The sequence below is a fragment of the Panthera leo genome, chromosome A1 (assembly GCF_018350215.1).
Source record: "Panthera leo isolate Ple1 chromosome A1, P.leo_Ple1_pat1.1, whole genome shotgun sequence".
Classification (NCBI taxonomy): Eukaryota; Metazoa; Chordata; class Mammalia; order Carnivora; family Felidae; genus Panthera; species Panthera leo.
The window spans coordinates 112,657,327-112,683,464 of NC_056679.1; the positions used below are offsets into that span (position 1 = coordinate 112,657,327).

General features: G+C 38.0%; 1 protein-coding gene and 1 pseudogene across 2 annotated transcripts in view; one reads left to right on the top strand and one right to left on the bottom strand.

The window, feature by feature from the left end:
• Positions 1-20,531, top strand: part of SMAD5 (SMAD family member 5) — a 48,484-nt gene extending 27,953 nt beyond the window's left edge. For both annotated transcript variants that reach the window (XM_042935781.1, XM_042935791.1), the window contains 4 exons: positions 2,234-2,353; positions 11,737-11,958; positions 13,874-14,130; positions 15,538-20,531. In XM_042935781.1, the coding sequence (XP_042791715.1) occupies positions 2,234-2,353; positions 11,737-11,958; positions 13,874-14,130; positions 15,538-15,681 (743 nt within the window). In that variant the 3' untranslated portion in view covers positions 15,682-20,531. The remainder of the gene's footprint in view (positions 1-2,233; positions 2,354-11,736; positions 11,959-13,873; positions 14,131-15,537) is intronic.
• On the bottom strand, positions 3,488-10,168 carry LOC122224677 (annotated as a pseudogene).
• Positions 20,532-26,138: the final 5,607 nt, after the last annotated feature.

Genomic DNA, 26,138 nt, shown 5'->3' on the forward strand with positions numbered 1-26,138 from the left:
TGTACAACTAACTACACTGAGTGGCTGCCACTGTGACTTCAGAATGAAGCCAAATGCTGCTAAGTTGAAAGGTTTCATAGGGGGTCCTATACACGTTAAAGGCAGAGTATTCTAATAGGTTATCAACATTCTGAAGACAGACAAAGACTGTGTTCGATGACTGTGAAGTAAAGTAGGTAATCTGGAAAAATAGAAATGTTGTTTAATTATCACTGGATCATTTATTGGACCAAACAACTAAATTCTGTATTACCAGGAATTAAAAATAAAAGTTCTAGGGGCGCCTGGGTGGCTCAGGTGGTTAAGTGGCCAGCTTCGGCTCAGGTCATGATCTTGCGGTTCATGAGTTCGAGCCCCAGATTGGGCTCTGTGCTGACAGCTCAGAGCCTGGATCCTGCTTTGAGTTCTGTGTCTCCCTCTCTCTCTGCCCTTCCCCTGTGTGTGCATGCTTGTTCTCTCTCTCTCTCTCTCTCTCTCTCTCTCTCTGAAATAAACATTAAAAAATAATAAAAGTTCTACCAAAATATGGAAGTAACCATATTTGACTTAAATATTTTCATGTAATTTATGATATGAAGTGCCATTTATTGAGTGCCTTTTGTGTAACTGGAACTATGATGAAAGATAGTGTATTACATTTAATTCAGAACAACAATGTGAGATAGTGTTCCTGTTATTATAGGTGGAGAAAGAAGTTGATATTCGCTCTAAAAGTTTAAGTACCTTGCCTAAGGTTTAAGACCTAGGTTTCTCAGACTCTGAAGTCTTTGCTTTTTTAACTTTAGTGATTGTCACATCATCATAGACTTTGGAAGGTTAAAATGCACTCCAGTTATCTTTAATTAGGTCTGATGAACTGGTTTGCCTGGAGAAAGATCATAAGTAGATTTTATAAAGTTCCCAAATTTTGTTAATGGCGTGTCCCATATGGACACATTGTTTTCTCACTTTGAATGCCTACTCTTGCAGATGGAGCCATAGGGAAGTATATTATTTCTGGTTTCTCTACTGCAGTGAAATATCAGTTGATGCAGTTATTTATTTTTTGTCTTTCTAAAAGGAATTAAGTGTCAGCTGTTTAACTTGCTGTTAGGTATTTGTTTAAAAACTAATTTTCGTACTTTGTCCTAAACTCAGTCTGATGGCAGTTCTTTCTCAAAATATATTTTGTACAAACCTTCGGGTGAGAGACAAACTATATTCAGTATTTATAGCTACCGAGACAAAGATATAACTAGTTTTTGCAATGATTGTCAACTGTGAGTGCTGGAACTCAAAAGATTTTCTAGTTAACATTCAGTTTCCTAAGAGAATTACCTAGTCATTTAGTAAGACATGACAGCCATTTTAGGATGTTGCAAAATAATTAGGTGTTTTGCTGCTGTTTGTGTTGGTACATTTTGTATGACCGTTGTATTTTCCAGTGTTCATTAACAATACACAGTATGTGATGATCTTGATAATTTAAAAGTGTCTCTCTAGGGGTGCTTGGGTGGCTGAGTTGGGTAAGCGTCTGACTCTTGAGTCAGGCTCAGGTCATGATGTCACAGTTGTGAGATGGAGCCCCGTGTCAGGCTCTATGCTGAATGTGGATCCTGCTTGGGATATTCTCTCTCTCTCTCTGTCTCTCTCTCTCTCTCTGCCTCTCTGCCTCTCTGCCTCTCTCTCTCTATGTCTCTCTCTGTCTCTCTCTCTGTCTCTCTCTCTGTCTCTCTCTCTCTGTCTCTCTCTCTCTTCCCCTCCCTCCCTCTCTCTCGGCCCTTCCCTGCTCGCACACACTCTCTCTGACACTCTCAAAATAAATAAACATTTTAAGAAAAATAAAAAATAAAAGTGTCTCTGTGGGTATGTACTCAAACTAGGATAATCTGCATCCTTCAGATTAGTTTGTAATAGTTGTAGTTTCTCCAAGCATACAGTTCTGAGCACATAAGGACAAAATTCTTGATCTTGAATTCTATTTTAGGGAATTTTAGCACTGATCTTACTCTCTTGGATTGGACCAAATACATGTGGACTTGTAACAGTTTTCAGTAGCTAATGGGTGTGTTGTCTTTTCTCATTTTCTCATGCCCTGAGATAGCGTCCTACATTTTTGTTTGTCTGTAATGTTCACTAAAAATTCTGCTGGTGATCTTAGGAACTTCCCAATGCTTGAAGAATACATGTAAGCAGGATGAAGGTTTTAACTATTCTTTTGGGATTTTAACTTGGCTCATTTTCTTCTTCTTAGCTGATACTCCTCCTCCTGCCTATATGCCCCCAGACGATCAAATGGGTCAAGATAATTCCCAGCCCATGGATACAAGCAATAACATGATTCCTCAGATTATGCCCAGTATCTCCAGCAGAGGTAAGAGAAAAATACCGTGTTTTATTGTTGTTGCTATTTTGTTTGTTTGTTTTTAATTTTTTAGCCACTTTTAAGAAACCAACTTTATTGAAGCATAATTTATATACCCTAACATTTATCCATTAGAAGTATACGATGCAGTGATTTTTAGTAATATGCATAAAGTTTGGCACCATCATCACAATCTGCTTGTAGAACGTATTTATAAGCTTTTTAGAAGATCCCCTGTGCGTGCCTATTTGCAGTCTATCCCTGTTCCTTTCATCAGCTCCAGAGACCCTCTAGACTGTTTTCTGTCTATATAGATTTACCTTTTCTGAACATTTCGTGTATGTTGAATCACATAATGTGTAGTCTTGTGCATCTTGGCTTCTTTGATTTAGCATAATGTTTTCAAGGTTCTTTCACGTTGAACCACTTATCAGTAGTTTGTTCCTTTTTATTGCTGAATGATATTCCATGGTACGGATGTACCACATTTTTTTATCCATTCATCAGTTGATGGACATTTGATTTATTTCTAGTTTTTGGCTCATATGAACAATACTGTTTGGAACATTTGCATATAAGTCTTTGTATGGGCTTTCTTTTTATTTTTCTTGGATAAATGCCTAAGAATGGAATTTCTGACGCAATACGGTAAATTTAACTATTTAAGAAAACTGCCAATTTCTCCAAAGTGGCAGTATTGTTTCATATTCCTACCAGTAACATAGGAGGTTCCAGTTTCTCCACATGCTCTTGATACTTGTTATTGTCAATCTTTTTATCTTTTTATCACCACTCTATCGATTTTAGTGCACGTGAAGTGGTGTCTCGTTGTTTTAATTTGCATTTCCATAATGAGTAATGATTGTTGAACATTCTTTATGTCCTTATTAGCCATTCATACATCTTTTTTCATGAAATACTTAAATCTTTTGCCCATTTTTTATTTGGGTTGTTTGTTTTACTGTTCACTTGTAAGAGTTCTTTATATATTCTGGATAGAATTCCTTTGTTAGATGTATGATTTGGAGGCATTTTCTGTCAGTCTGTGGGTTATTTTTGCATTTTCTTAATGCTTGTTTTTGGATTTTCTTTTGAGGCATGAAAATTTTTGATTTTTTTTCTATACCTTTATTTATTTACTTTTCAGTAAGTTTGAATCCTTGAGGGGTACAGTATCACATGGATTCTGTGACCAGTGGCTTTAGCAGGAAGGTTGCTTTGGAATTTGGCACAAACCATGCCATTGTTTCCATGAGCATGAGTAACTTTTCCCCAGATTACTCTGGTTTCGTTCAGTTTGCCACCAGGAGTCACTGTGTTCTATGCCTTGTACACATCAGCACATCTCTCTCCAGGGTAGAGTTCAGTTTCATCTCGAGCATAAACACTTTCAGTTTTAAGAAGAGCTTTGTGCTCCCTCTGGTCCTGGAGACCCCGCTTAGAGCCAGCAAAAATGGCTTTGGACCACAGCCTTCAGACATATTTGTCATTTTAGGAGTTCTGTTCCCAGCAGGCCTCCACAGGCTGCAAGACGGCAGAAGGAGCTGCAAGTTTTTAATTTTGACGCAGTCCAGTTTGTCAGTTCTTTCTTTCTTGATCATGCTTGTGGTGCTGCATTTAGAAAATCTTTGTCTATCCCAAAGTTGTGAAAATAGTTTCTATTTCGTCTTTTTCTAGAAATTTTATAGCCTTAACTTTTACATTTAGGTCTGTGATTCATTTTGAGGTAAACTTTTTGTATGGTAAAGATCTAAATTCCTCTCTGTGCATGTAGATATCCAGTTGTGTCTAGCACTATTTTGTTGAAAGGTATCTACGATTTCTCCAACAAATTGCCTTGGCATGTTTTTCAGAAACCAATTGACCATATATGTAAGAGTTTGTTACAGGACTTGTATATCTATATCTCATAGTCTAGGATACTTACTAAAGCTTCATAGTAAATTTTGAAAGCGAGAAGTGTTTTTTTGAAATTTGAAAGCGAGAGGAATTTTTTCTTTTTCAAAATCGTTTAGCACTTCTGCATTCTTTGCATTTCCGTATCATTTTGGTATCAGTGTGTAAATTTCTGCCTCCCAAAAATTCCTTCCTTGGATTTTGACAGAGATCATGTTGAATCTCTGAATCAGTTTGAGAGGTTTGCCATCGTCTTCCAGTGCACAGATGTGATATGTCTTCCCATTTATTTACATCTTCCAGTTTTCAGTATTGTTTTACTTTTGCTTTTCTTTATAGATGCATTCCTGAGGGAATGGAATTTCTTGAGAACTTCATATTTGGTTTCTTCTTAATTAAATACATTGAAATACAATTGATTTTCGTGTATTAATCTTGTAACCTGCAACCTTGCTGAACTCATTTATTCTAGTAGGGTTTTTTTGTGTGTGCATGCGAATTCCTTAGGGTCTTATGAATACAGGAACAGGTAAATAAAAAACAGCATTATATTTATCCTGTCCAATGTGGATGCCTTTTAACCTCTCTCTCTCTCATTAGTATTATTAGAGGGCATATATGAAAACCTACAGCTGTCACCATCTTTAATGGTAAAACGCTAGATTACTTTCCCCATACAATTGAAGATGTGGCGTGTGTGTGTGTGTGGCGCGCGCACGCGCGCACACACACACACACACATTTATGTTTATGAATATATTTATGAATATATTACTCAGACATCAAAAAGAATGAAAATTTGCCATTTCCAACAATGTGGATGAAGCTAGAATGTATTATGCTAAGCGAAATAAGCAGAGAGAGACAAATATCATATGAGGTCACTCATGTGGAATTTAAGAAACAAAACAGATGAACATATGGGAAGGTGGGGGGGGAGGAGAAAAAAGGAAAATAAAGCACAAGAGACTCAACGATAGAGAACAAACAGGGTTGATGGAGGGAGGTGGGTGGGAGATGGGCTGGGTGGGTGACAGGTATTAAGAACGGCACTTGTGATGAGCCCTGGGTGTTGTATGTAAGTGGTGAGTCACTGAATTCTTCTTCTGAAATCGATATTGCACTGCATGTTATCTAACTAAAATTAAAAAAGAAAAAAAAAGACAAGGATGCCTGCTCTCACCACTTGTACTTACCACCGTTCTGGCCGTAAACTACTAGGTCTCTTCTATTCCTAGTTTTCTGAGAATTTTTACCATGAATGGATGGTGGATTTTGTTAGAAGCTTTTTCCGCATCTGTCGAGATGATCAGATGAGGTTTTGTTCTTTTTTCTAACAGTAAGGTGTATTACATGAACTTGAAACCAATCTTTTATTCCTGGGATATTTCCATATGGTGTATAATCTTTTTTTACATATTTCTAGATTAGATTTACTGATATTTTGTTGAGTGTTTTTACTTGTGTATTCATGAGGAAGGGATAGTGGTATGTAGTTTTGTTGGGTTGTCTTTATTCAGCATTGATATCAGGGTAATAATGACATCATGGAATGAGTTGGTAACTGTTCCCTCCTATTTTTGGAAGAGTTTGTTTGTATTATTTCTTCTTTAAATATTTGATAGAATTTACCAGTGAAGATATTTGGGCTTGGACTTTTCTTTGTGGGGAAATTTAATTCCTGTTCAATTTCCTTGATTCTGTCATTCTCTTCAGAGTCTCTGGGTTTTTTGTTTGTTTGTTTGAGTCAGTTTTGGTAATTTGTATCTTGCTAGGAGTTTGTTCACTTTGTCTAGATTGTCTAATTGTTGACATAAAGTTTTTTGTGGTACTTCTGTGGGGGTTAGTGGTGATGTCTTCTTTTCTGATTTTGGTAATTTGTGTCTTGTTCTTTTTTTTCTTGGTTGGTTTTTAGCTAAAGGGTTGTTAATTTTGTTGATCTTTTGAAAGAACCAGCTTTTCTCTTTTTCACGGATTTCCAGTCCAGTCTGTCTTATTTTCTTTATTCTGCTTACTCTAGTCTTAGTTTGCTTCTCTTTCTATAGTTTCTTAAGGTGAAATCTTAGGTTATTGGTTTGAGTTGTTTCTTTTTTAGCATAGGAGTTCAAACCCATAACTTCTGATACGTTTTGTTTTCAGATTTATTCAGTTCACAATATTTTTAAATTTCCCTTGTGATTTCTTACTTTGACCCTTTGTTTATTTAGCAACATGTTCATCAGTTTCCATATATTTCAGGATTTCCCCAGTATTTTCTGTTGGTTCCTAATTTAATTCCATTGTGGGAATATAAAGCATTGAACCTAAATTGTATGAGTTCCGTTCTTTTTAAAACTTAATGAGAATTGTTTTATGCATGTTTTTGTACAGCCTGTGACCTAAGAATGGTTTTTAGATTATTAAAGCGTCGTTGAGGTGCCTGGGTGGCTCAGTTGGTTAAGCGTCCGATTTCGGCTCAGGTCATGATCTCACGGTTCGTGAGTTCAAGCCCTGCGTCGGGCTCTGTGCTGACAGCTCAGAGCCTGGAGCCTGCTTCAGATTCTGTGTCTCCCTCTCTCTCTGCCCCTACCTAGCTTGTACTCTGTCTCTCTCTCAAAAATAAATAACCATTTAAAAAAATGAGAAAAAAAAAGTTGTTAAAGATGAATACGTGACAAAGATAGTCTGTAGCTTTCAAAATCTAAAATATTTGCATCTCACTTGGTCATGGAATTTAATCCTTCTTGTGTCTTGCCGGATTTAGCGGGCGGAAAAGGTTTGCCAGCTTCTGGCAGAGCAGTGGTCTATTTTAGAGACTAATTCCATGTGTATGTGGGAAAAAAACTGTATATTCTGGTACCGCAGGATGTCTTAAGACCTGTGGATTTTAGTAACATCAAGTTAGTAGTGTTGTTCAGGTTCTCTCTATCCTTGATTATTTTCTTTCTAATTGTTCTATCAGTGATTGAGAGTGTGAGATTGCAGGTTGGGGCATCTCCAACTATTGCTGTTGAATCCTTTATTTCTACTTCCATTCCTGTTGGTTTTTGCTTCATATACTTTGAGGGCTCTGTTGGTAAAGTGAGCAATTTGGTATCCTTAAGTATATGCACAGTGTTGTGCAACCATCACTAGTATCCATTTCCAGAACTTTCCATCATCTCAAACAGAACTCTTCCCATTAAACAGTAACTGCCCATCCCCCCTCCACTTAGCTCCTTGGTAGCTACCATTCTACTTTCCGTCTCTGAATTTGCCTATCTAAGTGGAATCATACAATATTTGTCTTTTTGTGGCTGACTTCTTTCACTCAGCCTAATCTTTTCAAGGTTTATCCATGTTATAGCATGTGTTTATCTCATGTCTTTAAAGACTGAATGTGTTCTCTCGTATGCACGTTATTATATGCACTTCTGTGCCACATTTTGTTAATCCATTTATCAGTTGATGGACATTTGGGTTGTTTCTGCCTTTTGGTAGAATAGTGAATAATGCCACTATGAATATTGTTGTCTAGGTATTTATTCGACTCTCTGCTTTTAATTCATTTGGATCCTATCCCTGGGAGTAGAATGACTGGATTTTGTGGTGATTCTGTTTAACTTTTTGAGGAACTGCCAAACTTTTTTTCCACAGCGGCTGTACCATTTACATTTCCCCTAGCAGGGCATTAGAGTTCTCACTTCTCTGCATTCTTGCCAACTCTTGTTATTTTCCATGTTTCTTGTTATTGGTTCATTTTTGTTTTTTTATATAATGGCTATCCTAATGGGTGTGAAGTGGTATCTCATTGTCTTTCTAAAGTCACTGTGTTTTGAGACCTTAAACTCCTTGGTATATGACCAGGTAGAAGAAGTAAGGTACTGCCATTTTACACATTTCTTAAAAGGATGGTGTTTTTGTGTACTTTGCATGTGTTTGTGATGATGCCATATGAGTGTATGTCACATGTGTTTTCCCAGGACCCCCGCATTTCTCAAGATAGTTAAATTTCAGGCCTCCCTAGTAGTTTTGTTAATGTGTGAGTAATATCTTTGCTTTTTCAAGGTCTAGAATTTATCTAGGAATTTTGTCATACTAATTTTCTTGTAATTCATAGAATCTCCCTTCATTTGGATCAAAATGTCTCAGACATCAATTTCTGGATGTGAATTCTTGCACCTCCCCTTATTCGCTTTGCAGCCTAAGATGGCTTTTTAAATCTCTCAGCTTCCCTTTCTCCATTTGTAAATTAAACAGAGAGAATGTCTGCACAGGAATTGTTAGTTGTTGATTGGATTAGATGCTCTGCGTAATGACCATGGCATACCGCGTCAGGAAATACCCAGTGAATGGTGTTCTCATCATCCTTGAAAATACGGAGAGGATTTACTTCACCTGTCATCTTCCTTTTCCTCTTTCTCCTGACTGTGCAGAGGGCGGAGTGCAGTTTCCTGCTGTTGTGTGTGAGACACTCCTTGCTGTACTGTTTGTCTCGGCCTAACAGCTTAGTCCCTTTAGAGGAACTTGGCACTCAAGTCTTCTTGCCCTCCTTAGATGTCTTTTTTCACCGAAGTTTCCTGTCATTTCAGTCCTATTTTGTGTTTTTTCTCTCTGTTTTCTTTGACAGGTGACAGAAGGGAACTCAGAGTTAAACTGTAGCACCTTGAATTGCCAGTTGACAGTGTGTCCCTTGCCTTGAGCAGAGACAAAGCTCTTCATTCTTTTTTTCCAAACCAAAATTGTCTTTTTAGTTGTGCTTAGCATTTTTTCTCTGCAAGCTTCTGCTTGGCTCTGGCTTTCCTGATACTATTCTTAAAACTGCCTGAAACTCATTTGTCTGCGTCTGGTTATGGGCCCCTCCCTGTTCCATCTTTTGTATAAACTTCTTTAAATTCTGACCTCTTAGGACTTCTCTTTATGGGTCCACATTGGTTTATTTTTCTCTGGTCCTGCTTATCTGAATTCTTTGCAGTTGAATAACCAGTGCTGAGTTTATAAAAGTTAACCAATTCTTTTGCATGGCCTGCCTCGGCCACATAGCCGCTCTTAAGGGTTTTTGGACATTTTTTTTATGTCTGTCTTTTTTGAAAGAAAACTTGAGGGTTCATCACTTATCTTCCGCATTTCAGCCTCAAGAAAGAAACCCTGTGAGCATTGGAAGAAGAGTTTCATGTGTCCCTCCCGTCCATTGCATCCATTAGGAATTGTTGACTTTCACAACAATAAGATTTTGGCCGATAGTTGATGTATAAATCTTTTTCCATAGGCAGTTCTGGCCTTTAACATTAGTATGTATACCACCTTTTACCAAAGTTAATGCTCACTTAGTTGTGTGTGTGTGTGTGTGTGTGTGTGAGTGTGTGTGTGTGTGTGTGTGTGTTTTCAACAGACTTTATTTTTTATATGAGTTTTAGGTTCACAGCAAATAAGAGTATAAAAGTACAGGTCATTCTCACCTCCTACCCCCACCTCCACACATGCACAGCCTGGCCAGCTACCAAAACCCTACACTGGAGTGGTCCATTTCTTACAATCGATGAACCTGCCTTTACCATCATTATCATCCCAAATTGATAATTTACATTAGAGGCCGTTTTTGGTGTGTGTTTTGTGGATTGTAACAAATGAATGTAGTAGCGAAGTATATGGAAGTATACCTATGGTATACAGAATAGTTTCACGGCCCTAAAAATCCTCTATGCTTTGCCTGCTCATCCCTCATTCACCCCTCATTCCCTCTGACTCCTGGTAATTTTTCTGTCTCCATAGTTTTGCCTTTTCCAAAACGTCATCTAATTAGAATCCTATAGTATGCAGCCTCGTCACATTGGTTTCTTTCACAGAGTAACATGCATTTAAGTTTCATCTCTTTTCATGGCTTGATAGCTCATGTATCTGTTGAGCTGAATAATATTCTGTCATCTGGGTGTACCAGAGTTTGTTATCCACTCACCTACTGAAGGACATCTTGCTTGCTTTTAAGTTTTGGCAGATATGAATAAGGCTGCTGTATACATCTATGCGTAGGTTTTTATGTGGAATACATTTTTAGCTCCTTTGGGTAAATACTGAGCGTGTTTGCTGGTATATGGTTATATGGTAAGAGTATGTTAAGTTTTGTAAGAAACTGCCAAACTGTCTTCCAAAGTGGCTGTACCATTTTACGTTCCCACTAGCAGTGAATCGGAATTCTTACGGCTCCACATACTCACCAACATTTGATGTTGGCCCTCTTTTGGATTTTGGCCATTCTAATGTCCCTATATGTCCCTATAATGTCACTGCCATCTATAGTGGTATTTTACTGCTATTTTAATTCGCATTTACTGATGGCATACAATGTGGGGCCTCTTTTATATGCTTATTTGTTATGTGTCTATCTTCTTTGAGGTGGCTGTTTATGTATTTAATCCATTTTTTTTAATTGGGTTATTTATTTTCTTGTTGGATTTTAAGAGTTCTTTGTATATTTTGGATAATAGTCCTGTACCAGATATGTCTTTTGCATGTATGGACAGAGGATCTGAATAGACATTTTTCCAAAGAAGGCATAAAGATGGCAACAGACATACGAAAAGATGCTCAGTGTCATTAATCATCAGGGAAATGCAAATCAAATCACAGTGAGGCACCACCCCACACCAGGCTGAGCAGCTAGTATCAAAAAGGCAAGAAATAAGGATTGACGAGGATGTGGAGAAAAGAGAACTTGGTACACTATTTGTGGGAGTGTAGATTGGGGCAGCCACTGTGGAAAACAATACGCAGATTCCTCAAAAATTTAAAAATAGAAACACTGTATTTTCTAGTAATTCCACTTCTGGTTATTTATCCAGAGAAAGTGAAAACACTATTTTTTTTTGAAAACACTAATTTGAAAAGATATCTGCACCTCTGTGTTTGTTGCAGCATTATTTACAATAGCCAAGATATGGGAGCAACCTAAGTGTCCATTGGTACATAAGTGGATAAAGGAGATTTATACACAGTGGAATATTACTCAGCCATAAAAATGAGATCTTGCCATTTTGCATCAACATAGATGGATCTAGAGGCTGGTTACTCTGCTAAGTGACATAAGTCACAAATACAAATTTGTCACAAAGACAAATACCATATGATTTTACACATGTGTTGTGTAATGTTGTGTGGTGACTGGTGGTAACTGCTCGTATTGTGGTGAGTGGTGAGTAATGTATAGGGATTATCTAATCACTGCGTTGTATGCCTGGAACTAAAGTGATGTTGTATGTCAACTATACATCAGTAATAAAAATTTTAAAGAAAAAAAATAAATGTGATGTTGCCTATCCTTGTATTTGTATTTGATAATTTTTCAAATCATCATATTCAAGGCATTTTTTTTTTTTGATACAGACTCAAAGCCAGGGAGGAACAATGAGATTTAAGTGGAATATCTGAAAGTATTTTTCATAGAGTGCTTGGGTTTGGTTAAAGGGAAACAAAGAATCTGGGGTTTCTAATTCACTCATTAAATGTTTTGTTTTTTGTATTTTTGTCTGGTTTGTTTACAGATGTTCAGCCTGTTGCCTATGAGGAGCCCAAACATTGGTGTTCAATTGTCTACTATGAATTAAACAATCGTGTTGGGGAGGCTTTTCATGCATCTTCTACTAGCGTGTTAGTGGATGGATTCACAGACCCTTCAAATAACAAAAGTAGATTCTGCTTAGGGCTGTTGTCAAACGTTAATCGTAATTCAACAATTGAAAACACTAGGCGACATATTGGAAAAGGTAATTTTGTCATTTCCCTGCGTTCAGTTGAAATGAGTCCTTTGCTGTACTTGCTGTTTACCATGTATCATGGAAGGTGCTGGCGCGTAAGATGAGCCTAGAGCATGGGTGCTGCTCTCCAGTTCTGCTGGTGAATGTATTAAGACCTAATCAGTCCTCTTTTCCTTATCCTGCTTAGTTTTACTTCTTAGTACTTAGGATCTGAAATTATATTATTTCTGTGTTTATTTTTTGAGTATCTTCCTGATTGGAATGTAAGCTTTACAGAAATACGCATTGTTCATAGCAGTATTTTCAGCAGTGCCTGGCTCATAGTAAATACACAGCAAATATTTGTGAAATATAGGAGTGCTGGTGGAAGAGTAGAATTTATTAATTGAGTTATTTGTGGAGTATTTTGAGTTAAAGTGCCTTGTAAGAATTTCTCTTATGTTGGAGGAGCCGGGTTACAGGTAGGGAATCCAATTTGAATGATACAAGTTTCCAGTGGCTTCACCACTATTCCTCCTGCCTTTTAAATTCAGGTAACAAGGTTTTATTTATATTTCATCCTGCAAGGCAGTTGCCACAACAAACAAGGAACTTTCCACACCTCAGTGAAAGGGCAGAGTCCCATGCATCAAGTGGCCAGGAAGGAAACCTATCCCAGGTGGAGTGTATTACCTGTCTCCTAAGAAGTGTAGTTTTTACCACTTGCTGTTTTTGGCTTCTTTGACTTGAGAAAGTCTTAGTTCAAGTTAGGAGAAGATGTACATAATTATCATTGTAAAGTGATTTCTTGTAGAAGAGATTCAGCAAAATACTATGGCCAAAAATAAGTTGAAAAGAAAGTTTCCATTCTTTTTTGACTCTTGCCATCTTGGTGCAATTTTGTAGGTGAAATGCCTCACTTCTATGCGTTGATTTTCGCACTACAGTAGGATAATTTAAGAGAAATCTACCTGGTGAATTCTTAGTTCTGGAATCTGTTTTCCCTTTTTTTCTAGTACCCAGTTCTAGGATCCCTTCTTCTATGTGCCATTTTTATTTGCTCAGAAACAAAACACAGCTTTTCGTATCACAGCCTGATATAAGTCTGTGACTCACATGTGTATGGGGTATGTGTTATAAAGGTGGTCTTATTAACACTGTTTGGGTAGTGAAAAGTTGGAAATAACCTAAACTTTAACTACATAATTTGAAGTTTTAATATTGAAATTACATTTATATATTATTTACATATATATTTTTTAAATAGAAAAACCATTCTTTTTAGGGGAAGTGAAATAAATCTGCTGTTTAGAACCCCTTCCTGTGAACTGAAATTACATATGTGGTTTAGGGTCTTTTTTTTTTTTTTTTTTTTTTAGTTTATATATTTATTTTGAAAGGGAGAGAACGAACAAGGGCGGGGCTGAGAGAGAGGGGGGACAGAGGATCCGAGGGGGGACAGAGGATCCCAGGGGGGTTCTGTGCTGACAGCAGAGAGGATTTAGGGTCTTTGAATGCTGCTGTACCCTCCATTAGTAAAAAGTGCAAAACACTCTGCCAACTGACTCTATGATAGTTAAGAGCGCCAGCTTTCCTTTAAAAGGACTCATCATAGGTGCCTTTTTTGTCTTTTTGCCTTCGCTTTCTCTCATAGAGCTAACAAGTGATTGTTGGCAAAGAGAAGACAACCTAAGAACTGATAAACGTAATAATCTGCCAGACTGAGGGTTAAGTCTTGGTTACCTGAGGACCACTGTAGAATTTAGGCAGACATTAACCTCTTCCTTATCTTCGGCACCATAGGCCCTCTAGTGGTAGCTTCTACCTCCAGACTTTGCGCGGTTGCTGTGGATTAGTGGGTGTTCTTGGTTGCACCCCATACAGCCTCTTTGATTTCATTATACTGATTTATTAAGGTGAGTCTTGGAATGCTCGTCTTTTTAAGGTGTTCATCTGTACTACGTTGGTGGCGAGGTGTATGCGGAGTGCCTCAGTGACAGCAGCATATTTGTACAGAGTAGGAACTGCAACTTTCATCACGGCTTTCATCCTACCACTGTCTGTAAGATTCCCAGCAGTTGCAGCCTCAAAATTTTTAACAATCAAGAGTTTGCTCAGCTTCTGGCTCAGTCTGTCAACCATGGGTTTGAGGCGGTGTATGAGCTCACCAAAATGTGTACCATTCGAATGAGTTTTGTCAAGGTGAGTGGGTTGTAAGCTGTAGCTAAATTTGAGTCACTGTAAATATGTAGTTCATATTTCTATAGGTTATGATTCTAAAAAGTAATTCTTAAAATGCAAGGTGGGATTTACTTTTGACTTGACTTAATAGGTTTTTAAATGATGTTGTTGAATTTAAGGCTTTAACCACTCAATAGGTCTAAGTAGTAATTTTATAATCCAGACATTATAAAATGCATAATACTGACAATGATTTTGATATGAATAGGGGCTGAATTTATAAAGAATTTCAATTAAAGACCAAATTGCTAGAAAGCATTTCACATTAAAATTGCTTTTCAAGTTCCTTAACCTCTGCAATTTCAATTGTTATTAGATCCCACTGGAGTGACTTAAAAAATTCTTCAGAATACTAATATTATCTTCCAGGTATTTAACCTCTGTTATTAAGGATTTGCAAAGTTGAATATTTCAAATTTATCATTTGCTCTTGGCCTGATTTCATTGGCATTCCAAAGATGATGGTTCATGAGTAAACCCCAAATTAGGGGTAAAATTAGGGAAGAGTTTTAGTTGATACATTTAAGCATCCTGTACTACATCCACTTGGTCCTTACGGATTTAGCCAAAGAAGAGCATCTGTGAAATGCTGCATGTGGACTTTTTTTTTTTTGACATTCAGAAGAATAGTCCAGTGTTTCCTTACTGTTTTGCTATAGGTCTGTTTTATGCATCACTTTATCAGCAGCCCCGAAGGCATGCCCCTCTCCATAGAAACCTAACTTTTGTATATTTAATTTCTACTCCACCACCCCTAAGCCTAATTTATCCATGCCAGCACTACTTTAAGCAGTAAAGCAGAGGATTTGGTAAATCCAGGCAAATAAAAGTGAAAAAATATATTTTAATCTTTATCTAGAGTTTTAGGTTAAAATATTCCAGCTTCCTTCATCCCAGCTACATTAATTACATTTGCATGCATTGATGAGATCTACAGTGCCTTCCTTAACTGATAGTTAAAAAAAACACACAAAAAAACCCCAAACCTAAAAACTAAAAGCTTTTTTTCCTAACAAAATCTGATGTGAATGTACATGAGACTGTAAGTTTTGTTTATCTCATTAAGTGAGAATGTATCTCACTGCAGAAATACTTATGTTTTAATTATGAGATATTGTACTGTATTAACTTTCTAAACTTAAAAAAAAAGAATTCTAAAACCTATCTTGCTCCAAGGATTTCTATTAAGGGACTCCTATCTCTTTCCAAAAGTTCTGCAACTCTGTTGCTTTGAATTCCATGGTGAATCCTAAGATTGGTTTTGTGATCTCTGTTGTTAAAGTATCTTTTTGTTAGTATGTTAAAATTGGTTTAGACTGGTTTAGAATTTAAAGAGGGCTTTGCTGTGATATCTTTTCATTTTCTTAGGGCTGGGGAGCAGAATATCACCGGCAGGATGTTACCAGCACCCCGTGTTGGATTGAGATTCATCTTCATGGGCCTCTTCAGTGGCTGGATAAAGTCCTTACTCAGATGGGTTCCCCTCTGAACCCCATATCTTCCGTCTCATAGTGCAGAAGTAGTCTTTTCAATTATATTATTCGTGGACTCGTTTTAATTTTAGGGAAACTTTTCAGTACAGATACTGTGAGCTTACATGGAAAACAGATATTACAGCTTTTTTTTTTCTACATAATTGTGACCAATACATTTGTATTTTGTGACGAATCTACATTTGTTTGTTATTCGTGTTCATGTGATTAACTCTTAAAAGTGTTGTGAAAAATGTAAAGTAGAAGTATTGTACCCCAAATTCACAGGTTTGGCGTTGATCTTAAACTGGAACATAATTTTGCCTTATTGTCCCAACAACCTGTTATTTGTTCAGTTTCTTGGAAAAATATAATGCATCACATGATGAAAAATTATAATAGAAAAAGAAAGTATGTGGTGAAAATTCTTCCCTTCTACTTTTAACCCTACAGGGAATGTACTTTTTCCAGTTTCTTTGTCCTACCAGTGTTAAGAAAGTGTAGTTCGTTGTTTTCTGAAAGCATGTGGTAGGAGCTGAAAAGAAACTATAAAAAAAAATCTTCTATTTGAAGGAACACTATGCACTGCTCTCACAAGTAGTGTTCAGTAAAAGCAAAGTGATAGTTTTCTAGATGATGTCATAAAATGTACATTTACTACAGCTAAGTGTTTGTCAGTCTGTTGTGGCTTCATTCAGTATATCTTTTGTAAAACATTTCCTTTTTTTAAGAAAAATTATTGTAAACACCAGATCTCCAGTATATGTCATTTACTCCGAGTCTGTCCCGAGTACTACTTTATAGCTAGTGCATGCGCGGCCTTGTTCAGCTTGGCTACTTTTGGCCACTGTTGCAAGAACTCTAACTTTGACATGCATTAATCTTCTGTTTTGCACTTTGATGGGTGACAGTTTTTAGTGTAACCTTTTGCGTAACACACTCAAGTGACTTGGACTTCGATACTCATCCTTACTTACTTGGTACCCCTTTTGTATTAACAAACACTGCGGTTTATAGATTACAGTTGTAGGAAGTTAGACTTTTTCTACCTTTTTTGTATTTTCGACCTAGTTTATAAGACTGTTATTCTGTAGCTCCAATGTAAGGTGCCTTTCTAATTGCCTACCACTCTCTGGGTGTCACTCGTGTTGGAAAGTCACACACCCTTCCCATCGCTCTTACTGGCGTCAGTTGCCCCTAGCAAGGAAAGGACCTGTGTACGGTAGCCGTAAGAACCTCTTCGGTCTGACCCTAGGTTGGGGCTGCTGGTCTGGTACTTAAACGAGTAAGCAGTGGTTGTTGAGATAGTTGGTTTTGAAATAGTCACATATCAGAGAATGCAGACTATTCTCTCAGTTCCCACGTATGCTCTGTTTTTTCCCATTTATTAGCACTTCCATGGATGCTAATGTCCCAGAACACTAGTCCTCGGAGAGGAAAGACACGAAAACTCTAAAATACCTGTTCGTTCAGTCATGCTTGAGGGAAGGACTTTTAACCTCTCTTTCTAGAGAGCAGCCAAATGGACACTTGGTTATGGCATGAGAACAAAGATGTTATTTTGAAAAAAAGTGACCTAATTTACCTCTCAGAGAAAGCTATTTTCTGGTGCCTTTTGAAAGTATATGGAGCCATGTCAGTCTTCTGTTTAAAGTGCTAGTTTGGTTTGACTTTCTCTCCTTTGCCCTTTCTGCATTTTTTGAGGAAAGGAGAGTACAGTTCCTTTTTTCTGTGACATTATTTATTGCTTTTACAAGTGCAGCCAGTGGATGGCTTTAGTTCTGTCAGATGAAGCGCCATATATGTTTCAGCTCACAGTCCTTTGCTGGGTCAAAGGATACTTTCTGACAGTCACCTGAGCCTTCAACGTAAGTAAGTTTTACGTGACCTGCATTCTTAATCTTCCACACTTGTGTCAGCCACATGAAAGAGAATTATTTGCCTAGTGTTAGAACCTAGCTATTTACGTCGTTCTTTTACTTACCAGGCTTATGGCATAATCTTTGGAACAAATGTGTAGGAAGAAACCACCCAGGTTGAATGACGGATACGTGTAATCAACTTCCATGGACTTGAACTGGTGGAAACTGTTGAATTGTTTTATTGATGTTTTCAATTGATTTAATTAAAAATTGTTTTTATTCATGTTATGGTCTTTAGAGTTGTTGAGATTTTATGCGATTGGTCTTTTCTGTGTTTTCCTTAAGGAGTTGTGTCTCATGAAGGTCATTACTGAAGCTATTGACCGTTCAGAGTTCCATGGAAGAGTAGAAGCCTGTGGTCTTAACTAAAAGTCATTTACTATATACCCCTGGATTTTAACTGAAAATTTTATGCAGTTGCTTCTGTAATTCCCAGGGGTGTCCAAAATCTATGGATGGGAAGTAAAAATTGCCAGTAAGATTTTAAAAACTAAAATTCTGACCAATGAAGACACTTCTGAAAGAAACCATTTCAGAAAATTACAGTTTAAAATTTTTATTTAGACTTTGGAATGTTTCATGGTCAAATTTATGAAAACATCACCACTAGAACAATCAGACATTTCGTATTAATATTTGCAAGCTGAAAAGAGTAGAGCCTGGGAATACTAAAATTACAACCAGGTTGGTAAATGCAAAAAGAGAAATAGAATGAAAATTCATCTGAGTAATGAATTAACCCAAGAAAAAAATATTTGGAAAAACAATTTAAGAGTTGCATTTGGACCAGCGTGTTTGTATAATGAAGTATTATGGTCTGTTTGGTATTGCCTGGCTTATATTTTAGAATGTAAACTATTAGGCATGTTATTGATCTTCTGAAGCTAACACTTTTTCTTTAGAGATTAAGACATCAATCAAAATGCCAAGTATATACATCAGAATATAAATCATTTCTCACATTTTATTATTATGTAAGGAACCTATGGTAATAGAATTGGCTGGGTTTCTTAGTTGAAATCCACAGTAAGATTCCTAGGTAGTTCAGTGAGCTATACCTAATAGTATAGAAAGAGGATGTAGCTACTTGATACTTTTCATAACATTTGAGAGTAAGATATCCTTTTAAGATGTAAAATGATCAAGACGTGGTCCCATCTGAAATCTCTTGTCAAGATGAGAACTGGGGCTCACAGGGTACCTGTGGGAAACAGTTCTGTCACAGTGTTCTGTTGAAGGAGAAGATTTGTAGACAATATGAACTCCTGCCAGTAGCAGAGAACCTCCAGGAAGTCTGATGGTACCTGTTTAAGTACTCTATTTCTGTTCTAGAAAGCATCTGATATGCCAGCTTGGATCCATTTCTTTATTCTCTTTATGGTTGTTTGCTCAGTGTTCCTTTGAATCGTTATCACTTCCCCACTTAAAATGTGTTAATGTCTTTTATACTTACTGAAGAAGGAAGACTCTTGATAATTGAGCTTCCGATGATGACTTCAGTTTTGGATCTGTTAACCTTTAAGAGGATCAGAGCCCTTCTTTGTTGTATTACTTAAATCCTTGTTCACTGTCTCAGGTAGGAATATAAATATGTGTTCTCTTCATACCCATCAGCTAGATAAGCAAGGATCTTCTAAGATAGTAGTTAGCATGGTGGTTTCAGGCATGTTTGGTGATTTTTCTGGGAGGTAGTTTTCCTATACATTGGTTTGTGGGTGGTCTCTTGAGATACTAACTAGGGCAGCTTTCTGGGGGCAGGCTCTTATTTGAGACCCATTTCCTCCAGAGCAGCAGCATTTTCCTCTTTGATAGAGATGGGATTTGGGAGAGGTTTTCTTCTCACAGAAGATGCATGTATGGAAAGTGAGACTTCAAGGCATTTCTTCTGCATAAAGACTTTTGCCTGCTGGACAGAAGCTTGGACAGTTCTTTGGAATTCACTGGGTTATAGTTCAGCATTTCCTAATTATGAGAGGTAACAGTGTTTATCAAGCCTTTGTTTTATTGGATTATTCACAATAGAAACTTAACTTCTAAAATACTACTGTGTTACAACTGAAGTGTTACCCTAAAATTGGATGGTTTGTAAAAACCAATGAGAGGTATTTTACATAGCAATTTTTTTTTTTTTTTTAAAGTAAGAGCGTGTGATATAATATTTGCTGGTAGCAATTGCTGTTAAACAAATGATGGGATGTTTGGGTGAAAACATCCAGCCATAGAGTAGGATTCTTCTGTCATTCATGGCAGAGTGAAAAAGGTGTGCATGGTTTTCATCCAAATAATTCAATTCTTGAAATTGTTAGCAGTCATTATAAACCATTGTCCTCTAAGGATTTATTTGAAGATACTGTTATTAAAAAGTTCAGAATTTTGTGTACAGGTAGATTCTTGCCCCCCATTAATAAGTAGTGCCTTCTTGATACTAGCTGGTATTAACTATAATAAAACTACAGTGAGGCCAAACAATCCCACTTTCCTTATAAAGACATTTTTAGAGTCAGATATTCCTTTCTAATATCATTGGAGATAATGTTGCTTTGATTTATTCACGAAGTATTTTATATGTAGGGACTCTTGAAGATAATAGTTGGGCAAGCTGTTGTCTTCTTAATCTGTTTGGTTAAAATTGCATTTTAAGGATCACTTATTTTAAAATTGGATCGGATTGTAATCATGAGAACTGGATGTATGTGTGTACCTGCCCATCTTCTCTTAAAAAGATACTCATATGCAGATGATAAAGACCAAACCAGTGGCTGCAGTATAGGTCCACTTCTTGTTCTGCTTCTCTTTATGTGGTAGAAAATGAAATTCTAGCAATATGCTTCAATTCTGTTACCTTTTTGATACTTATAAAAATGTATTAGGTTTTACTATACTGTGCTTTTTCAAAGCCATAACTCTTAAGAACTTTGTTTTTGCATATTGTTTGCTAATACTTTATTTTAATAAATCTCAAAACCTGCTTATGTGTCTGTTGGGTCTTTTTGTGTGTGTGTGTGTGTGTGTGTGTGTGTGTGTTGGGGGGGAAGGGGGTTTCTTTTGGTACTTTCTTTTGACATAACGTCTTTGACTGAATGGACTTTTAAAAAGGGTGAGTTGACCAGTCGCTGTGACTGGCTGTGTTATCTGTTTGTGTGCGCTAACAATAGGAAATGGATATACCATGCCTCCTTCCTCGGTGGGAGATCGGCTCAGAATGTAGTGTTTCTTCATTCTGTTTGTAAGAGAGTTGATGTGTTTTCTTTGTTTAGCTTAGTGTAGTTTAGTTGGATTTTGAAAAAGTATTTAGATCTAGAGTCTGGGGTATTTTCATTTAACCGCTAATTTCCCTTCTGTAGATCTATCTGTAAAAGAGCGGTCTTGACTGCATGATTGGGAGGTAGAGTAGTAGCTATGGGTTCTGCCTGCCTCCGTGGGAGTCCTGGGCCTCATAGTTCTGTTCGCTTTGTGCCTTTAGGCAAGTTGATTAACCACTCTGTACCTCAGTTTCCTGATCTGTAAAGTGAAAGTCTACTGTATAGTATTTTGGGAAAGATTAAAGAAAATACAAATAAGGTACTTAGAGCAGTGCCTGGCACATAAGAACTCATATTTTTATTCTTATTATCTCTTGTATTTCTTCTTCTTTAATTGACAGGAATTATTTCTGATGCTGCTTGACTTCAGTAGATCAACCCTTGATTAGCCGCCTTGCCAGGTGGCTTTGTTATTATTTTCTCCTTAAAAAAAATTTTTTTTTAAATCACACGTTAGTTTTATTAGCCCCACCGAGTACATACTTTTACCACCACTGTGTTGTATATAGGAGAAATGCAACCTCATTCTAATTAGAAGAGGATGGTGTGAATCTTTGTGCTCCCCACTAGAAGAGGAGAAAAACTCACACTTAAATATTTCAACCCAAAAGAATAAATCCAAAAGCTCTTATTTTTCTTTTTGGAGAAAAGCCTTCATCAAAAGAATCCATTTCTGCAAATCAGTTCCCTATGCCTTTTTACTTTAAGTATAAGGTATTTAGTAGTGACTTCAGTGGCTGTGTTGGAAACATTTTTTTAAAGCATTTTCAAAAGCATTTGTTCTGGCATACTCCCTTCACTGAACAGTGAGAGGTGTTGGCTTCTCTCTGATTTAAGATAATTAGTTTTCAAATTGCTGCAGCCCAAACAGTTCAGGTGATGAGGGGATCAGCTGTGACAACTGCTTCATTTTTCTTTCAGATATGACACTCAATAGCTAATGCTGTTCCACATTTACAGCAGTTGCGATGCAGTTCCGATTTTATACATATTTATAAGGAGGCTGTCAGTAGGCTAGGGCAAGCTTATAAGAAAGTACTTAGAGCTCTGGAGTATATATGGTTCAAAGAAGGAAGCATTTTTTTTTAAAGTTCCTCAATTTAACATGTTAACTACTGCTATTTGTTGAATTGGTAAGCCTATTATTAATAAAGATTTGATTTTTTTAAAAGGTTGTGTGTTCCCTTGATCTAAGTCATTTTGTGGTTGTAGTTTAAAGAAAGGAAGGTGGGACTACAGGGAAGGTATCAAAAGGGAGAGTTGTCGGTCACTTTTGTAACCATCTCCGTATTAGGGTATGCGGGATGGGAGGTGGAGGGGCATGCGGGTTGGTGCCCAAGGCTCATTATCTGTATGGTGTCAGCTGGATGTGTGTAAAATTTCTGTGAGAGGCGGTTCCTGAGCCAGTTTTTGGATATTCAGGGATCTATTTTGAAAGCTCCTCATAACTTTTGTTTTTATCCCTTACCCCTTTCCCTATCCAATAAAAATCTCACCTAATGTTTCTTCATTTTATTTTATTTCATTTTTAAAAAATTTTTAATGTTTATTTTTGAGAGAGAGAGGGTGTGAGCGGGGGGGAGAGGCAGAGAGAGAGGGAGACACACAATCCGAAGCAGGCTCCAGGCTCTGAGCTGTCAGCACAGAATCCAATGCAGGGCTTGAACTCCCTGACCGTGAGATAATGACCTGAGCTGAAGTCGGACGCCTAGCCAACTGAGCCACCCAGGCGCCTCAAATGTTACTTCATTTTAAATACTATTTTTGTCTGTGCTCCATGCCGAGGGTTTTAACAGTACAGAAAAGGATAAACTAAAAAAACCACAAACCAGTAACTAATTGGTACACATATACGTGTTGTAGCACGTGTACCCTTCTAACCTGTTGGGGTAGACGCCCTCCAGTTCGTCTTCTCCTTTCTTTGGCAAAAATTGAGCTGATTGTGAACAGAGCTGTACTTCGTTTTTTGAAAGAATTCTCAGAAGTTGGTTCGAGAGCGTTTCTTGGATTTGATATGCCCGAGAGAATATTGTCCTCTCTTAACTGTCTTCTTTTGTTGAATGGCAGACTTTTTGCAAAATGTACAACATCAAGCTTAGCTATCCAGGTATTTTAATGAGATTGCTGAAGTGACCAAGCCAATTGGGATTTGAAACAGCCTGTCAGAAAGAAGGAAGATAAGACCTTGGGAGTTTGGGAGAACAAGTTTTTCATTCATTGCATTTGTCACCATCTAACATACTGCCGACTTTATCTCTTTACCCTGTTTAGAGACTGTCTCATCTCATGGAAATAGAAGCTGTCTGAGGCCAGGCCTATGTCCCCACTGTTAGGGCAGTTCTTGACAAATTCTAAGCCTCCAGTATTTGTGGAATGAATGAGAATACAGAGTAAGCTATGATTTCTCATAGAATTCATCTTTTCAATTATGTAATGTGATCTCAGTTGAATGGTTTATATCTCAGCACTAAGTATTTTAATTGTAATTAAACATTTTTAAGTGTTTTATTTATTTTTGAGGGCGGGGGGAGAGAGAGAACGCCCAAGTGGGGGAGGGGTAGAGAGAAGGGGACAGAGGATCTGAAATGGGCTCTGTGCTGACAGCAGAGAGCCTCATGGGGGCTCAGACTCAAAAACTGGGAGATCATGACCTGAGCTTAAGTCAAACTATTAACCGAGCCACCCAGGCACCCCTAAATATCAGATCTCTTATTTGCAGGCCTCATTGGAGACTCAGAAATTTTAAGACCAGTATCTCTTCTTTCTCCTTGAACTTTGAGATCTTTGCCCCAAAGTTACCAGGTTCCCGGAATCGTTGGTTAGAAAACTACAAAACTAACGCTGTTAATTGGAGCTTTACCCTGTTGGCACTTAATATTTCCCACAGAAAGTCGAAGGGCACAGTTTACTGGATGTGTTTGACCAGAGAAATAACCAAGAAGTGCTTTTATGTTTCGTGGCTTGTGAGGGTGGCAGTGTTACGAACCCTGTAGCTTGATTTTAGCACCCTCGTTTAGATCTCATAATAGCACCCCCAGTTGTTGTGCATGAGGGACAGGCCTTTAACTGCATTTGGGTCGGGTACCACAAGTAACACCTTTGAGAGACAGAGCATAGTGACCATATTTGTACTTCCGAATACAAGATTAATTTTGCTGAAGAGTGTATGTGGGATTGTAGGCGGTGGAAAAGCACAGAGGAGTTCAAAGGGCTGTCCCAGCATCCGTTAGTAAGATTAATGATAAACACTCCCCAATTGCATTTTCTTCACATAAAATTCTTTAAATTTTACAGAGTTGGCTTCAGCCAAAGTAGAGCAATGAGGGGGAAGATGGTGAATACAAACCAGCTAGTTACGTATAAATGGTCAGACTGCAAAGATCTTCATACGAAAACAAAGGTATTTTCCTTTTACTGTCTGTTTAGTAAGCTGCCGGAAGTTAACCAATACCCATCCTCCCCATCCTTAATTATGGATCACTGTGTCCAACTGCAAACCACACTTCCCAGCCTCCCTTTCAGCTAGCTGATGGTCACGTGACTAAGGATAGGTGCAGAAATAGGTACCATTCAGTGCCGTGCTCCCAAGGGGAATGTTCTCCTTGGCCCTTTCCCGTTCCCAATGGCTAGGATGCAGATATGGTGGCAGGAGCTAGAGAAGCCACCTTGAGATGGACATGGAAGCCAAGGGGTGAGGATGACACAATTGTTGTCCTGGAAAGTTACGTGAAAAACTTAGGGGTGGGGATTGTCCTTTGTTATGACAGTTCAGACTGTACATACTGCTTGCTCATTCACTTACTCTCACCAGATCCTTCCTGAGTGCTTACTACAAGTCGAGCTTTATGCCAGGCAGTGCGGTAGAGCTGTGGCAAGAGAGTCCGTTGTCACATGGGAGGCAAAGTTATAACATAGTTGAGTGTTTTTGACCCCTATCTGGTTAGGGTTATCGGATCAGTTTGGAAGGTGGAGAAGAAGCAGAAACGAAGAATGAAGGAGACTTTACGAAAAAGACTGCTCCTTTTTTTTTTTTTAATGTCTCTATTTTTGTTCTGGTTTTGAGCATTTAACCAGGTGGTTTGCTCATTCATTTGAGTAACATTAGATGTCAGGTGTAGGGTAAACTGAATAAAACCAAAGTTCTTTCCTTCAAGGATCTTTATTCTAGTCGATGGAGACATAAAACAAGAACAATGAAATATATAGAGCAGTGGGAAGTTCTAAGGAGAAAAAGGAGGAAAGGGAGCTTTGAAACATCTAGGGTTGGGCAAGGTAGCTCAGGTTTCAGATCAAGGATCCGGGACGGTCTCATTGAGAAGGAAATCTTTGATAAAGTTCACGAAGAGGTGAGGAACTCAATGTGTGAAGCAGCGATTTAATTGATTCTTAGTCAAGACAATCCAGAAAGCATGAATGATCCTACAAAGTAGCTCTCCACTTCCCTGCAGGCAAAGGAGTGATTCAAGCAGAAATAGCTAAGGGTACAAACTTAAATTGCATGTTCTTTAGTCTCTGCGGGAGACCCAGTAATAACTGTGGTGTTACATAGATGGAGACAGGAGATGTCAGTTGCTCACAGTTTTGTGGATTACCACCTCCAGGAAACTAGCCACTTGAAGGGCCAATCAATAAGGAGAGTTCAACTCAATATTGTATCTGGTACAAGTTTAGTTTAAGGCCGAAAATGAAAGGCAAAGGGTTCAGGTGAAGAGCCCACAGGCAAATTTACCTGCTAGCTCTGTCTTTCCACTGTAATTCATTCAACAAAGACTCATTGTCCATTTTGTGTTTAACACTATGCTAGGCATTGGGAAGGCAGCAGTGAACACAGTGGATGTTGTCCCTGACCTCATACAACTTACTTGGTAGCAGGGAGAGAGGCATGAGGCTCCAAATTACACAGTTATTTAATAGCTATGATAAGGGAGCTGACTGATAAGGGAGCTGACTGGGGCCTATGAATGAAGGGAACTGATCTTCTCTGAGAACTCAGGCATCCTTTTGAAGGAGAGATGTTTAAGTTACTCCTGGAGGATAAGAAGGTATTCGCCAGATGAGGGAGGGGAGACAAATAGCTCAGGCAGGGAGACCCTAGGGGTTAAAAGTACAAAAGAGTATGAGGAAATGAGGCTGCAGTGGTTGGGCAGGGGGGGTGGGGGGACGGGCAGATGGTGCTGGGTCTTGTAGGCCAAGATTAGGGCTTTGTGGCAAATCCTGAGGGCAAAGAGAAGCCACTGGAGTATAAGCTGGGGCCCGAGGCAGACATTGGGCTC